Raw genomic sequence first — 13,822 nt, 5'->3', positions numbered from 1 at the left:
TTTTCCTTTTAATATTTTTGGACTGCAGTTGACTGAAGGTAACTGAAACCATGGAAAGCAAAACTGTGGATAAAGGGGACTACTGCATTGAGGCTTTGAAGTGAAAAATGAAATTTGAGCCTAATGGTGATATTTCTTCATAATACTGAAGTTCCCCCAAAATAAATAGAAATATGCGTATTTTTTTTTAACTCTTAAGAAATAAAGTCTTCTGGTTATTTGTTTATTGCCATGTAAACTTGAAGTAATTTTGCTGTCTAGGACTCTAATGGTTTTCTATTTAGCAAGTAGCGATGCTGGTTTGTTCTGTTTCTGTAATGAGTAGGTGTTATCCACGTATAAAAATTTTTGCTGCCCTCTGGTGGACAGCAAATCAATAAATCAAAAATATATAAATATATATCAAGTAGTCTTCTGTTTGAATATGTTTTCCAAATTTCCTTTGTAAGTTCCAAAGTCCAAATGCATCTTTCATATAAAGTGAGAGATCAGAATCTCAAATTTGTTTTATAAATCCCGACTAGAATACATGAAGTACTTAAAATATGGCACCCAAGGAGCATAACAAGAAGTTGACTGATTCCATGAGAAAATGCACTGTAAAGTCTCACTTGGAAATCCAGTGACGGTTTCCCCTGCTGTGGCCTTGGTTCCCGGCCCCTCACTGGGCTGGGCTGTGGGCTGGGCTGGCGTCGGTGCTGGCAGGAGAGGGATGGGCTGGTGCGCACAGACCCCAAGGTTTTTGGGAATGGGGCGGGGTCGGGGGTAGAGATAGGAAGTGAGGCAGAGCTGTGCCCTGAGGAGTAGGGTAAGAAGCTCAGTTTGAGAGAGAGAGAAGATCTGGAAATAAAATACATAATGGGGCTGGAGGAACCAGAGCGACACCGAAGGCAGGAGGGGCAGGAAGGAGCAGCGGGCCGGGCTGTGGGGTACTGGAGCTCCACCGCATCCACTTGCAAGAGCCAGGTGGTACATTTTTGGGAATTTTGTGAGCCAGTTGTTAAACAAAGATGTTAGTAAAAACTAAACCATATAAACTTACAACTGAATAAGTTGTTTTTAAAACTAAGGTAGCATACACTCAAAACTCATCACTTTCTAATTATTTTACTGCACTTTTACTACATGACTAATGGGAAAGCCACTGATTGAGGTGATTTATGTGTTTTATATTTGTGTGGTGGGAATGCTAGACAGCGGTGTGCGGCTGTGTGTGTCACACAGCTCTGCATTCTGTGACATCAGTAGCTTGTCGTTGGTCTTGGTGAGAATGTTTTTGCCAAGGAAATTGAAAAATGCTATAAAACCAAGAGTTGGTTTAAACCTTTGCCAGCACACCACTGGGTAAATAGATGTCTTTGAGAATGAAAAAAGGAAACTTCCTATTTTATTATTTTATTAAAAAATTTTTATTTTTTATTTTTTATGTTACTTATTTATTTAATATTTTAAATTCCACCACCTAGGCTGGATTGGTGCTCTGGTGGTCTAGTTCATTTATTCACTCAATCAACAAATATTTTTCGATGCTCTGTTTGTTGACAGACAAGTTTTGATGGGTCTCTTGTGTTCCTGTGCGTCTTACAGGAAAGGCACTGGCTGCCCTTTGTCCCAGAACACCCTTTCACAGATGTTCATATTGTGAATGGCCTTGGAAGATAGAGACCATGTCTCCCTCTGGAGCACAGGGCAGGCATGCTCACAGCCTGTTACAACGTTTTTGGATTCTTTATACTCAGGGTTTATGGATTGTATCACAACCCACTGTGTGTGCAGGTATCATCTGGCCCTTTTGGTGTCAGCCTATGGAACTGGGCTCAAGGGACTGCGGCAAAAGTGCCAATACTCTGGCTACTGCTGTTGCTGTGATTAAAAAGCTGTCCTTCACTTCTGCTCCAGAGTGTTGTGTCTTCTGTCAGCATCAGGCTAACTTTTGATCTGCAAGTAGGGTAAAATCTTAGATCCTTTCCTGTTTTTGATAGACTGTCAGGCACTGGGCTAGGTGCTGGGACGAAGAGATGGACAAGGCGGACAAGAGCCTGCCCTATGGGACTCAGAATGTCCTATGGGATTATAAAGCAAAACCATTAACACCACACAAGAAGCAGTGAACCATTATACTGGGGTAAGGATGAAGAAACAGTTGAACAGTGGGGTGATGGAGTCATGAGGCAGTCTAGAGAGAAATCTCCTTACAGTTTGTTGGGGAAGTTCCTTCTGGTGGGTGGTTGGATGAGGAGAAGCAGATTAGGACTGAGGAGTGAAGAGGTGGATTAAGTAAAATGGTGACACAATGAAGTAACAATTGTTGATTGATTGATGAAAGGGAGTTTTTAAAAATCAGGTTGTCATTTGGTTCATTACTGAGGTAAATAAATGGGAGGAGTGTCATCAGACTGGTAGTAATGGCAGGGGATTCCTACCATTTTATTGCATTGGAGTCCCATGAAATTCCAAATATTGTGTGATGATTTGGGATTTGAGGAAATTTCTGGAACTTGGGGGCTGGATAGGAGAGTGCCAGTGTCGTGGGTAGAAGGGAGCAGATTTGGCAGGAAAGATAGCTGTAGTGAAGGAGATGGAATCCCCCATTTCTATGGGAGTGGTGAGGGAGGGACCTGCCTCGGCACTTTCCTAGGTGAGAGCATGTGAGTCAGGGACGAATTGTCAGGAGTTTTACAATTTTCCCTTGACCATTATTTTGGAAAATTAGGTAGCAAAATCCACGGAGTCTGGATACACTAACTGTTGAGAGTTAGAGTGAAGTTAGTCTCTAGCTCCAGGACTGAGATGTTTCTGAGATCCAGTGCCGGTCACTTGAATTAATGGCTCCGTGACCTCTCTACTGTCCTTACGAGATGTGGAGCTTTTTCTGAGAGGTTATTTTAAAAGCCTCACTGAAGACCTGAGACCTGAAACTGCAGGCAGAAGAGTGGGAGATAAAAGTTCCCTTGTGTCTTCCACACATGCGGCCTGAGCACTTCTGTGGAGTTTCAGAAATATGTGTTAGAATGTGCACTCAGAGCAGGTTAAAAATAACATTTCTACACTCAGTTATTTTTATTGATGTAAATACCGCAAATGGTATGTTCTAGATGGAATCTGTCAATTGGTTATAATTGCTCATTTCTTTTAATACCAGCCATTAGATAACCTTAAGTTAGGCACAAAGCATCTGTCCCTGGGTAATAAATATATTACTGGCTCCTGGGGAGTTTCCACAGTAAAATGCTAACAAAATAAATCTAGAAACCATCCAGATTGTTTTACTGTATAATTTTGTTAAAATGAATACATCACCGTAGTCATGTTCCCATATGTGTGCCAGGCATGCAACGTACAGTATCATAGTCCTATAGAAATCCCCCAAAGTAGTTATTGCTATTATTTTGTTTTTTGTAGGTGAGGAAGCAAGCTCGGAGGTGGAGTGAGTGGCTTCGGTCACATAATTAGTAAGCAGCTGAGTCAGGAAGCTGCTGTGAGGCTTTTGAACATCTAGGCAGTGCTCTCTGATCTAAAGCTTTAAGAAATTTTTGCGGATTTCCCCTTTGTTGCTCTCTTTTAGTTTATGGAATATCCTAACCCCATACCCCAATTCTTGGGGTCATGGCCTGTTCTTGCTGGTCCAAGCTTCCTGAGTCATAAGTCTGAATTGAGATCATGGTCCCAGTCCTTGTCCTCTGGAAAAGCAGGATCATTGCCTTTATCTTGAGTGTGTTGGTGGTTTCACATACCCTAATGTTTTGGAAAACCCATCCACAAGAAAAGTACCCTTTTGTTCAGGATTAGGCCATCATGAACACTTAACCCCAGCACAGTTTAACTTAATATCCTATTGGTGAAAAGGAGAAAACATGTCCATTTCTGTTTAGAAAAGAAAACGAGGGCTAAATATTTACAGCTGTTAGGAAAAAACCTCAGAGATACTGTCTATAGAACAACTGCCCTCAGGAATATTAAAAACTCTCAACTTACTAGGAAATCTAGAAGATGATTATACTTAGGACTGAAAATATGAGGTATTAAAAAAAATTCTTGACACAGTCAACTAGCAAAATCTCTTAGGTGGTGGGGAGGGGTGTTTAAAATAAGAAAATAACATAATAAAAAGGACATGAAACTATAGATGTATAGTTACCAGTCAGGGAACCTCAAAGTAAGTACCACCTAGATCAAGAAGTAGAACTTTTCCAGCAGCTGGAAGCCTCTCTCTGAGCACAAAGCTCTCCCCTACTCCTCTGTAAAGGTGATTTTTATGGTAAATTTTTTTCTTATTTTTGTTGTTGTTTGTTTTTGTTTTTAACACTGAAGTGTATACACACTCTAGATATTTGTGTATGTATAGTGTATGTATGTATTTTATATGTGGTGTGCATACTTTATATATTTTACATGTGGTTTATAATAAATTATATATATGGGGTGTGTGTATATGTATAATTTTAACCAGTCCTCTAGTTAGAGAATAGGTCTGTGAGATTTGTGAACTCCTCAAGATTAGCCAGCCTTACTCATGGACCCTGATACTTAATAAGCTTGTAATAGCATGCAATAAATCTTTGTCGAGTGTAAAAAAAAATTACTAAACAGAAACCTCAATTAAATAGAGTCAGGAGACCAGAAGAGGGAGTTCTCACACCTTACGATGATAGCAGAGCCCAACAGAGAAGAAGAAAGTCTTCTTTTTCCTGGCAAGGACTCAGCCAATTGAAAAGCCATGGATGATTTGTGTACTGTAGCCCTCCCGACTTCCTTTTCCCCTGTATAGAGGTTTTCTTGCCACATGGGGACTTGGCCTGTGGCTCACCAAATTGCAATTCTCGGCTAAATGAACCCATCTTTGCTGAAGAAATATCTGCAGTCTATTTGATTCAGGTCAACATGAGCAAGTAAATTATAAGTTGTTAAGTAAGAGATCATTATTTTACTTACCTTTTGGAGATTTTTTTGATTATGTGGTGGCATAGTATGTACTGAGATACAAACTGATACTTTTTTCCTTTAAGATTTCCTAAACCCAGTTTCCTCCATTTCAACAGTTGAATGTCCTGCCTTCGTTGCTGTAGGGAAGGGACAACACAGACAAATCAGATTACAAAAGAAGTAAATTCTTGGCTAATCTATTTCTATTTCCAGGAGTCAAAGGATTTGGAAGATTAGATAAAGGGTTATTTTTTTCTGTTCCTGAATCTCTGGACCAGAGAAGAAAGGAAGTCAGAAGACAAAGAAGAGATTAGATGCGAGGCTGTCACTGAAAATGGAAGGTTGACGCTTGATTGTTTGCCTTCCTTGACCTCAACCCTAGAATGACAGAAACCTCGGATAGGCTTGAGGGCTCTGAAATCGAGGAGACCTGCACCGTAGTGTGCTGGGTCTGTCTTGTCCCCGCTTCTAAGAGCCAACTGTCACATTTTTAGAAGTTGTATGAGCTTGTTGGTATCACATGGGTAATTTGAAATCAGCTGTGGTGAGGGTGTTCCTCTCTGGAAATGGGCAAATACTCTTCCACCGCACCCTGGAGAGCTGGTTGTTAAACGTTTATCAGCACTCTCTGGACTTGTGCCTCCATTCCTGCAGCCTGAGCCTGGAAAAGTAGCGGGACAGCCAAGGACCGGCCATCTTCTGAAATTACACGTCAAGTGTGAAATTTGTGGTGTGATGTGTCCAGGAAGGTGGGCCTCAGTCAGCCTCCCAGGGCTCCTGCTATGTCTTTCTGCCACGGAGAGAAGTAGAGCAATTTCTATGCATGGAAGGCAGGACAGAAGGGGTAGAGTATCTTAGACAACCCTCATAATTGACCAGAACTCCAGAGTGATATGGGATTGCAGATCATTGTTTTCTAAACAACTTACAATGGGTATGGATGTAATTGAATGAGGACTAATTTTGAAGGGTCTTGGAAGTTGAAGCCAATGGCCTGCCAGCAACCTGAGTGGATCGGTGACCTTGAACTGCATGAGCAACATGCATGTCAAAGAATGCTGGTGTCCATAGATGCATTGCTTCAATCTCATGATTAAGCTTTACTGGATGAGGAGTTGTTTCTTATGAATGAGGAAAGAAAGCAGTTCCTTGAGAGAGAATGTACTCCTGGTGAAGATGCTGTGAAGATTATTGAAATGACAACAAAGGATTTGGAATATTGCATGAACTAAGTTGATAAAACAGTGGCAGGGTTTGAGAGGATGGACTCTAATTTCGAAAGAAATTCTACTGTGGATAAAAACTATCAAACAGCATCGAATGCTACAAAGAAATCATTTGTGAAGGGAAGAGTCAGTCAATGCGGTGTACCTCATTTTGTTATTTTTAAGAAATTGCCACAGCCACCCCAGCCTTCAGCAACCATCACCCTGGTCAGTCAGCAGCCGTCAACATCAAGGTGAGATCCCCCACCTGCAAAAAGATTACAACTTGTTGAAGGCTCAGATGATGGTTAGCATTTTTTAGTAATGAAGTATTTTTTAATTAAAGTATGTACATTGTTTTTTAGAGATAATGCTAATGCGCACGTAATAGGCTAAGTTGTAGCGCAAACATAACTTTTATATACACTGGGAAACAAAAAAATTTGTGTGACTCACTTTATTGAGATATTCTCTTTATTAAGGTGATCTGGAACCAGACCTGAAATATCTCAGAGGTACGTCTGTACCTGTGTCTATGTATACACATCTCTCTCTCTCTCCATTCAGTATTTATTACAGTCTGCCAGCTTTTCTGGTACTAGAGGTACAGTCACTGGTGTAGGGTACTTAGGATTCCCTTCAGCAATTTGTCAAAAATGACAGACATGTATTTTAACCCACAATTCCATAAATTCGTGCTTCACTTATTTTCTGTCTTGGGTAATGTCAGCTTCCATCTATTCTCAGCCTCTGTTGCTTCTAGTAGGAATTTTGAAAAAAGATATTTTATCAGTCTATGTGCAGAGAACTCTGAAAATTCTTATGCATTATCTCATTTAATATGGCAGCTCCAAAAAAGATGAACTGTTCACATATCCATTTACAAGTGAAGAAACTGAGGCTAAAGGTGATCACATGTCTACTTGGTTCAAAGCCCATGTATGTTCTCACTGGGCCAAACTGCCAGCTAGTGTCCTGATGCCTCACGGCAGGATCCACTGATGTCCCTTCCCTCATTTTGCAAATGTGTTTTCCTTTTTCTTTGAACTAGAAGATTGTGCAGCATTTCTAGTTCACAGGAGTTGTATTATTTCTACTTGTTCTTATGAACATAATGTCTGATGAAATATTGAAACTATGTTTATTTGTGAATGATAATTTCCCAAAGAATGTCAACAGATAGTTCTGATGATGAAAATGAATAGACAATGAAAAGAAAAGAAAATTGTTATACTTAGGCACAAAATGAAAGATTTATGGAATAGATGACAGACCGTGTTGATATTTGTGAATTGGATCAGGACCCTCTCATTTGCAAACGTCAGAAACCCCACTCAAGCAAGGTCTTGGGAGCTGAACTGCTGCCCCTGTGGAGTGGGCGGGGGTCTAGAGTGGCAGGAAGCACTGGATGCAGGGATGTGAGGGCCACCTGAGCCAGGTCCAGACAGGAGCCGTCTGAAGGTCACTGCTGCAGGGCAACAGTAGGGCCATAGAAAGAGGGAAAGAGAAGTGAGTAGGATACACTGGGAAATGGAGCATTTTCCCTTTATCTCTTTGCCATGGGTGGCATTTCTGGAAGTGACTGTGTCTCCTCTGTGGCTCCTGCTGTCTGTGATGATGCTTGCTGTGGCTTCCCATTCTCCTGGGTAACCCAGCCATGCAGCTCCTGTAACACTACTTCCTTCTTTGGTTCCTCAAATCTGCTGGTGTCAGTCAGGTTGTTTACTAATGCTGTTTGGCTTCTCAGCTTTTGACTCACCTGTGTTATCAATTTCCTACACAAATTTCCCTCTGATTTAAATATTCAGAGTGGTTTATGATTCCTGGTTGAATGCTGACTTGTGCACTCTGCTTCTGGTCCTTGACCTTTATAAACCTAGAACCTAATAATACTTTAATCATTAATGGCATACAAGTATAGGACCATTAAGAACAGTTAGCATGACCATTTTCTTAAAATGCCGTATTTTGAAGCATTTGAATCTTTTTTTTTTTGCATTCTTTTTTATTGAAGTATAGTCATTTTACAATGCTGTGGCAATTTCTGGTGTACACCATAATAGTTCAGTTATACATATACATACATATATTCATTTTCATATTCTTTTTCATTATAAGTTACTACAAGATATTGAATATAGTTCCCTGTGCTATACAGTATAAACTTCTTGTTTATCTATTTAATATATAGTAGTTAGTATTTGCAAATCTCGAACTCACAAGAAGCACTTGAATCTTAAAGCAAGAGGTTCATAGTCAAAAAACGACAATGAGGTTTTGGTAAAGCCAGGAAGATGAATCTAGAAATGCATATGGAATGAGTTGAAGATGCGTACTACAAGACAAGAGGCCTGAGCAAGTTGGCATGAGAAGAAAAAGGAACCAGGAAATGCTGGGAGGGTCTTTGATTACATCAAGATCCCAGTGGTGGCATTTTAGGGTGAAGAACATAGATGGGGAGGAGCACTTTTAGCTAAGGGGCAAATAAAGGGAAGGTGAATAAAAGGGAGGGTGTTAGTTGGGAATGATTTTTGTAGTAGATTCAATGAAGTACTTCAGTATGTCTCAGTGGAAACGTAAGTTCATAGTAGAAGTCACCCAAATGAATTCCCCAGCAAAGCCTAATGTAAGCAAAAAAAATTAATCTGTTTCCTATCTTTCACTCTTAGATGATAAATAGGGCACTTTGTAGATTTTTGAAATCCTACCTCTTCATCCTCCCACCCCCATATTTGCCTTCACTCTTTTGCCCTTTCCATTATTCAAGCAGATCTGCTGTTCTGTGTTCTTTGCTTGGATAGGAATGTGGGAGGTGAAGGTTTGGTGAAATGAAGTTGGTTTCCATTTTCTCCCTGGCTTTTCCTTTCCAAAATGCTAAGGCTTTAAGGAAAAAAAAAAAAAAAAAAAAAGGCAGAGCTGAGGATAAGAGTAGGGTAGATCTTCTCCAGGCACATAGCAACATTTCAAATGAGTTTGTAGAATTTGTGATTAAAGGGATCTCTGCCTTGCTCCTTAGGAAGAGCACTGGAGAAGTGGTAAGATGCCATCTGTTGCTGTTTTCTGATTGGATTCTGACTTACACACTGTGCTACTCATTTTTGATCTCTATAAACTTAGACCCTCACAATACTTTAATCATTAATGATATACATATATATAGGATCACAAAGAAGACTTAGCACAGCCATTCTCTTCAGGTGCCATATTTTAGAGGCTATGTGGCAGCTTAGAGAATCACACAGCTGTCCTGTATCCCAGTATGGTATTGATGTAGAAAAAGTCTCCCAGAAGTAGCAGAGATTGTGTTGGACCTGAAGGGGCCATGCGTACAGAGCTGAGGCATATTTCAGTATGCCCTGCCTGCGCCAATGAGCAGAAGGAGGCAATCCCCAGTGTATGCCACTAGGATCAGATAACACACAGGGCCAGATAATCTTCTTTTGATGCTTAGGTTAAGAAAAGGAAAATAGCATGGAGGTTCCTCAAAATATTAAAAATAGAACTACTGTATGATTCAGCAATCCCACTTCTGGGTATATACCAAAAGAATTCAAATCAGAGTCTCAAAGAGATATTAGCCCTCCTATGTTCACTGCAGCTGTTCACAATAGGCAAGATATGGAAACAACCCAAATGTCCATTGGGAGATGACTAAATAAAGACAATATGAATATATGTACAATGGGATATCATTCAGCCTTAAAAAAAAAAAAGGATATCCAACCACTTGCAACAACATGGATGGATGTGAAAGTCATTATGCTTAGTGAAATAAATCAGTCACAGAAGGATAAATACTGTGTGATTCCACTTACATGAAGTATCTAAAATAGTCAAATTTGTAGAAGCAGAAAAATAGAATGGTGGTTGCCAGGGGATGGGGGAAGAGAGAAGGGGCAGTTGTTCAATAGGTATAAAGTTACAGTTATACAAGGTAAGTTCTAGACACCTGCTGTACAACATAATGCCTGTAGTTAACAAAATAGAATTGTGTACTTAAAAATTTAAGAGGATGGAGTTCACACTAAGTGTTCTACTCGGCCCCCTCAAATGAAACAAAAGAACAACAACAACAACAAAAAAAACCAGAGGAAAACCAAAGAGACCCAAGGAAACTTTTGGAGGCGATGGATATGTTTATTACCATGATTGTTGTGATGAATCACAGGTGTACCCATACATTCAAACTCACCAAATTTTATACATTAAATATGTGTGGTTTTTTGTTCTATCAATTATGCCTCACTAAATCAATAAAAAGAAAACATAAAAAAGAGAAAGAAGCTTACTTTTTTCAGTTAATGTTTGGATTGTCCCCAAATCATTTATTGAACAATTCATCTTCTTCAACTGATTTGAAATAACACTTTTATGACATACTAAAGTATTTTTATATGTTTAGGTCTGTGTTTGCACTTTCTCTTTTCTCTCAATGAATTTTTTAATCAATTTTTGAGGAGGTATTGTGTTAATATTGTAGCTTTATAACTTATTTTATAAACAGTAGGGCTAGTTCTTCTGTGTTCCTCTTCAGAATTTTCTTGTTTACTTTTGCTTGTTATATTTTGATATAAACTTTAAGATTAGTTTCCTTAGTTATAAGTATTGCTAGTATTTTTACTAGGATCAATTAAAAATTATGGATTAATTAATGGGGATTTGCACTTTTATTATGTTGAGTTTTCCTAATCAAGAATATGGTGTGCTTTTCCATTTTTTTCACACCTATTTTTGTGTTCATTACTAATATTTTAAAGTCTCTTCATACAAATTTTGCACATTTTTGCAAATTTCTTACATTTCTTGCTGAGTGTATTAGTCAGGGTCCTGGCAAGAAAGAGATAGCAAATACTTAAATGGAATAATGGAGGAGAATTTAATGGAAGGGCTGTTTTCAGAGGTGTGGGAAAGGGTTAAGAAAACTCAATAAGGCAGAGTTAAAATATCCCATGATTAGTGACAGCAGAGAGTAGGAAGGGGGGAAAGTTGACTCTCAATTCCTCACTATAAAATTTTAGAACTTTCAAACTGTGCAGGAAGTGAATTCTTAATACATGTTAATAGTTTGATTGTTCAGGTGGAGAAGGAGTGAGGATGAATGCATTGATAGCTGACTTTTGTGCTGTGTGTAAATTTGGTCACACACTTGAAGCGTCAGAAGGAGAATCATAGGGTGGCAGGAGAGAATTAAATAATTCATCAGCTTCTCAGCCGACCTTTGGGATAATTCAGAAGGAGCACACAGGAGACTCTAAATAAATCCTGTTGAATAAATAAACTGGGAGCTACGGGTTATGTGATTTGCTTTTCTACTATTGTGAATTGGGAGAAAGATTTAAATTGTAGAAACAGCAATATTTCCAGCAAAATATCTACAAATTTCAAATACCCCTGCAAATAAACGAATAAATTTATTTATATTGAATTTGAGTTATTCTTTTTTAGGGGTTATTTTATTTGGTGCATTTTATACAGGGAATCCAGGACTGCAAGTGTGTAGCACACTTTCTGAATACCTTTGAGTAAATGATTATTCCATGATAATTGTCCATTAAAGGCAAATAGTAGACCCAATAACTTCTATTGGTTGTTTGTAGTGATTATTGGTTCTTTGAGATGTTTAAAAGAAGTTTTATATTGTAATAATTACTATTTTAATTTTTGACTTGATTAATATAGTCAGTCAGTTAATCAGTTTCAGTAAACATATGGTAATGTAATGAGAATGTCAGTCCAGCTAGTAGAGGTGATGCTTAACTCTCCTCAAGAGGGCAGCAAAACCGCACAGCTCAGTTCTCAGAGCTCAGGATGAAAACCTTAAAAAGCTCGTTCAGAGACATTCCCTGACCTGATCATTCCTATTAGTCCAACTAATTAAACATAACATGTGCTGATATTTGTATTGGCATTTTATGGAAGTTTGGCCTTTTCTTTGTGAAATGAAAAAAAGATTCTTCTTTTTCATTTTTGGTTAGACAAAGGAACTACACTTGCTTGGGGTCTCAAAATGCATTATTTAAACAAGGCCAAATGTTTAAGTTAGCTACTGTGGATAACAAAGTAAGAGCTTCCCCTTATCCCAGATAATGTGACCAGATAATGGTTGTTTGACTTTATTGGGGCTATTTTGGAGATTGCCTTTCTCTCTATGTCCTATCCCGGGCAGAAGAACCTTCAAAGATATGTATCCTAGAGTGAAGAAAATTTGAAGATTGGTCCCAGGCAAATGGGAGAGAGCTGAACACATCCCGGCTCTGCTCTATCAAAGGAGATTTGGTCATTTTCTAGACCAGATTATAGGTGCGGCTTGTTATTACCACTTAACACATCTTCTTTTAGTACTTTCTGTTTCTGGCTCTCCAGGCACCATTCTTGTTCTTAGAAGGGGATCAAGTGATCCTGGTAAAGGTGTTACCTAATAGTGGTTCAAAATGTTTCTTCTATCTGGTGTATTTGCATTGAATAGAGGATATGTGAAGATTAGAAGATGTTTAAGGCATAAAGGAATGGATCATAGAATGGTAGCATTTTGGTCCTTAGCAGGTTTATCCTTTGTGTATAGTAGGCTTTCGCTAAATAGTTATTCAATAAATGAATAAAACCCTAAAAGAATAAATGAAAGATGTAGCTGCTCTTCCATCTGTCCAAAGTACAGAATAGAAATTCTCTTCCTTTTTTCATGAGGCTGACTTTGATGGAGTAAAATTTAGCTTATTGTTAACAGAAATAGTGCAAGTAGATGATTCAGGCAGAAGTATTTGGTGATTCCTCATTACATTATGTTGAATAGGTTAAGAAAGGGTCAAAAAAGTTCCAGTAACATGGTGACCATGAATGAACTTGAAGCTTGAACGTTAGGATTCTCATCTTTCAGCTCTTTAAAGGTTTTATAAGAATTAACATTCATATTTATCAAGCAATTATTCTTTGCAAATCTCTGTGCTAGTCCTGTGTTGCAATTTACTACACAGTATAAAAAGGAGGATAAGTCATAATGCTGTCTTCAGTGAATTTATAATCTCCCTGGAGTCCCAAGACTAGCACACATGAAAACATCGGTGACCATAGAGGTACAGATAACTAATGCAGAAGAGTGAGTGGCATGCTTCAGGATTAAAGGGGCTAGTTCGAGATCCTACACACAGAAAGAGGCCCTTGAGCAGATTCCTAGAGAGCAGATCGGGTTCAGATACAGAGAGAAAGGGAGGGTGTGCGAGGAAGAACAGCTTGTACAGAGATGGAGAAGGGATGAGCATGGTAGGTACATTCAGAAAACAAACTAGAGAATAATTGCAAATTGGGTGATAGGGCTCAAGTTGGAGAACTGATCTGTAATATAAAGGTTTGGGAACTTAAGCTACAGAAAAAGATGAACTATATATAACATTGTTGAGTAGGAGAGTAAAAGGTTAGTCTTGTTTCAAAACGGACCTCTCTCCACTTCCATTGCTGTGGAAACCACCAAGAACTTTGGAGTAACAGTAAGAGGAGGAATGTTTAGGGATGGGTAAAGGACAGTGGGACCCATTTGCTTCTCAACTCTGACTGTTACTGTGCTGAGTTATGTTTTTGAACCTATATTATGATATAGTTTAAGAAAGTAGGCTTAGAAATAACAAATCTATGTCTCAATTTCCATACCAAGATAGTATTAGTGATAAATTCCAACCTGGATCCCATGTATGTATGACAGT

The 13,822-nt window shown here is 38.8% G+C and overlaps 1 protein-coding gene across 3 annotated transcripts in view; it reads left to right on the top strand.

The window, feature by feature from the left end:
* The window catches only part of LOC116662776, a 212,847-nt gene that overhangs the window by 188,813 nt on the left and 10,212 nt on the right, over window positions 1-13,822 (top strand). The window contains exon 6 of one of the 3 annotated variants that reach the window (XM_032477115.1): window positions 5,137-5,215. The exons of 1 other annotated variant lie outside the window; for it this stretch is intronic. In XM_032477115.1, coding sequence (XP_032333006.1) covers window positions 5,137-5,160 — 24 coding nt within the window. In that variant the 3' untranslated portion in view covers window positions 5,161-5,215. Of the gene's footprint in view, window positions 1-5,136; window positions 5,216-6,335; window positions 6,383-13,822 lie in introns of those variants that run through there. One more of the 3 variants, XR_004318826.1, reaches the window with a different exon arrangement.

The sequence above is a fragment of the Camelus ferus genome, chromosome 1, assembly GCF_009834535.1.
Source record: "Camelus ferus isolate YT-003-E chromosome 1, BCGSAC_Cfer_1.0, whole genome shotgun sequence".
Classification (NCBI taxonomy): Eukaryota; Metazoa; Chordata; class Mammalia; order Artiodactyla; family Camelidae; genus Camelus; species Camelus ferus.
This window is presented reverse-complemented; position numbering and strand designations above follow the sequence as displayed.